We start from the raw sequence: 3,553 nt of genomic DNA, 5'->3' as shown, positions 1-3,553 counted from the left end.
GTTGAAAAAATTAAAAAATAAATGATAGATAATTAAAATAACAAAGCTCAGCTCTAGAGAAAATCTGAGAAAGAAATCCACTGCCTTCAATATAGAGATGAGGGAACTTGAGTATGTCTATATACTGTGAGCTAGCATACATGTATTAGTAGGCTTTGCTTGACTTTTTTTGCTATTTTTCTGAGGGAATATTCATAAGAATAAGAAGGGATATATTTGGAAATGAATTCAATATAAAAGTTGTTGTTCAGTTATTTTTCAGTAATTTCTGATTCTTCATGTCTCCATTTGGGTTTTCTTGGCAAAGATAATGGATTGGTTTGCCATTTCCTTCTCCAACTCATTTTACAGATGAGGCACACAACTCTTCAATGTCTGAGACAAGATTGGAACTCAGAAAGAGAAGTCTTCCTGACTCCAAGTCTAGCAGTCCTTACACTGCACCACTTACCTTCCCTGTGTCATAAGCTATACATACAATTGTTTTTAAAAGAGTAACCTGGAATAAGTGAAATGAAAGGTTGTGTAGTAGCTGCCTTGATGACCATCTAGATTTTCCTGGTCCTTCACGTCATTATTTCTACCACTTGCAAAACTGGTCTATGGATACAGTTTTGACTGTGTTTATCAGTGTAGAGAAATAATTGATTTTTCCCTCTCTAACTGTAGATCAATGATCCTGCTCCCCAATGGCATTCAAGGATAACAGCACAGAAGTAAATGGGTTCGTTCTTGTAGGATTCACAGATATTCCAGAGCTCCAGGTTCTGCTCTTCATACTATTTACGCTCATCTACCTCATCACCTTCATAGGAAACCTCGGCTTGATAGCCCTGATTTGGAGAGAATCCACTCTCCACACTCCCATGTATTTCTTCCTCACTAGCCTCTCTCTGGTGGATTTCGGTTCCTCTTCAGCTATTATTCCCAAAGTAATTGCTGGGATCCTCACAGGGGACAAAACCATTTCCTACAATGGTTGTGCTACACAAATGTTCTTCTTTGTAACCTTTGCCACTACTGAAAATTATCTGTTGGCCTCCATGGCCTATGATAGATATGTGGCTGTGTGTAAGCCCCTGCACTATGCTACCATCATGTCATCAAGGATGTGTGTTGGGCTGACCATTAGTTCTTATGTCTGTGGGTCATTGAACTCTTCCATTCACATTGGTTATACTTTCAGCCTCTCTTTCTGTGGTTCCAATATTGCGAATCACTTTTTCTGTGATATTCCTCCAATCTTGAATCTTTCCTGCTCAAATATACGCTACACTGAGTTATTGGTTTGTGTTATAGGGGCATTTAATATGGCTTTTGCTCTTCTGGTCATTGTGACCACCTATCTTTCAATTTTCATTGCCATCCTGAGAATCCGCTCTAATGAGGGCCGCCAGAAAGCCTTCTTCACCTGTGCCTCTCATCTCTTTGCAGTGTCCTTATTCTATGGAGCAACCATCTTCATGTACCTACAGCCCTCATCAGCTCATTCCATGGATACAGATAAAATGGCCTCTGTATTCTATACCATGATCATTCCCATGCTGAACCCATTGGTCTATAGTCTGAGAAATAAAGATGTCAAGAATGCTTTCAGAAAAGCTACAAGAGGAAAGAATGATTAGCCTTATTCTCAGTAAGGAGATGGGCAACTAAGTGGTGCAATGGATAGAGCACCCAGTCTGAAATTGGGAAGAATTGAGTTCAAATTTGGCCTCAAACAAGTATTAACTTTTTGATCCTGGGAAAGTCACTTATTTCTTTTTTGCCTCAGTTCCTCGTCTATAAAATGCTGTGGCAAAACTGGACAGCATACTAAAAATCAGAAACATCACCTTGCTGACAAAGGTTCATATAGTCAAAGGTATGGTTTTTTCTGGTGGCAACTTTTGGTTGTAAGAAAGCTCAGTGTTACAGAACATACACTTTCAAACTATGGTGATTGACAGGACTTTTGAGAGTACCTTGGATGACAGGTAGATAAAATCAGGCAAAACTTACAGGAATGAATTCAGATTTTCAATAGAAAGACAAAAACTGAAACTGAAACTTGAGTTTGGCCACATAATGAGAAGACAGGACTCATTGGAAAAGACCCAGATATTAGGAAAGATGGAAGTTCAAAACGAGAAGGGAATGGCAGAGGATGAGATGGATAGATAATGTCATGGAAGTTACAAACATGAGTTTGAACAGATGTAATGCCAAGCAAAGGCAGCTTCCCATGGTTCAAAATACCAGCATAGGTGCTCTCCATTTTATTCGGTGACAAATTAAGAACAAACAAAATCAAAATATAGCATAATTCAAAATACAGCATTTATCAAGTGTAATTTAATAACCTCCAAGTACTACCCCACCCCTAGACATGAGATTCATTTAATCAATCACAAAGTCCTTCTTCTAAATACTACTCCACCCCTAGGCTGTACATTCATTTACTCAACCACAAAGCCCCTCTTCAAAAATGGAGATTAGTTTCCAATCATGAGTAAAGTACATTCATTTGTTTAATCACAGATCACAAAAAAGTCAAAAGTTCCCCACCTTTGGATTACAGTTGAATCTACCCCAGAGCTACAACAAGCTTAAGCACAGAATTTAATACCCAAAGAGAGGTCTTTTCTTCATCTCGACACGGAGGCAAGGTCCCAGCAATCTTTGTTCCTGGGGAGACAAAGCTTAGCAAGGCCACAAGATACATTGCCAGTCTCTTCATTAATTCATTCTCTGTCTGCAGAACAGTCCAGACCCCTCAAAACATTAGCAAAACCCAGGATTTCTGTAAACATACAACAAGAAAATCCTTCTTCAGGGCTTTTGAACCAACAGCAAGGTTCCAGGCCCTCTGCAACAACAGCACTGTCCCTCACCAGTGGACACATCTGGCAAAAAAAACATCAAAACAGACAGACAAAGTACCAGCATACAGTCTTGTCTCCTCAGTCCTTGGCAGCTCTGGGTGGCAGCTCTCAAAAGTCCTGGGAAATTCAAAGTGGCCCTCAGCAATCCTCTCAGTCTCTCTCTGCATCCAAGGTGCTGCTTCCAAAAAAGTTCTTCTGCCTCTCTCTTTTCTTGTGTCTCTCTAAATTTACGTCACCAACTCCTCCCAGTTCAGCCCTCTCTTTTCATGTCAACAAGTCCACCCACAAGTGGGATACACAAGCTCTGGTTTTAACACAATCAATTTGAAAACCAAGCCAATACAGGAAGATCTTTAAATTTCATTACTATTACAACAGACTTCAGGAGATAGAAGAGGATAGAAGGTCCTGGCATGCTGTGTTCCTTTGATCATGAAAAATCAAACACAACTGGATGAATTAATGATAACAATTATCTTTTTCAAACCAAATAGCTGTCTTTCCCAATAGTTACTATACAGACATTTGGGAAGGGGTAGTGAATGAATCAGAGCAACTTTAAAATAACCCATCAACAAACATGGAATAAATAACTGCTGTTTCTAGAATAGTCTATTAAATTACTGGGAACATAGTAATTTAAATAAAAGCTTCTGTCCTGAAGGAGCATTCCCTCTGTCTACTTGTCT

General features: G+C 39.3%; 1 protein-coding gene across 1 annotated transcript; it reads left to right on the top strand.

Annotated features, from left to right (window-relative positions):
* Positions 1-689: 689 nt before the first annotated feature.
* LOC138177093 (olfactory receptor 5B12-like) lies at positions 690-1,625 on the top strand. Its single transcript, XM_069108083.1, has one exon. The coding sequence runs from the start codon at positions 690-692 to the stop codon at positions 1,623-1,625; it is 936 nt and encodes a 311-aa protein (XP_068964184.1).
* The last annotated feature ends 1,928 nt before the right edge of the window (positions 1,626-3,553 follow it).

The sequence above is a fragment of the Petaurus breviceps genome, unplaced genomic scaffold (assembly GCF_028583685.1).
Source record: "Petaurus breviceps papuanus isolate PSGF00001 unplaced genomic scaffold, PetGlider_PUasm1.0 90330, whole genome shotgun sequence".
Taxonomy (NCBI): Eukaryota; Metazoa; Chordata; class Mammalia; order Diprotodontia; family Petauridae; genus Petaurus; species Petaurus breviceps.
The sequence above is the reverse complement of the archived record's forward strand: the minus strand, read 5'-3'. Positions and strand labels throughout refer to the sequence as shown.

What these genes read in the sequence shown, in the direction of transcription:
- LOC138177093 (XM_069108083.1), top strand. Translation starts at nt 690, where the DNA reads ATGGCATTCAAGGATAACAGCACAGAAGTAAATGGGTTCGTTCTTGTA.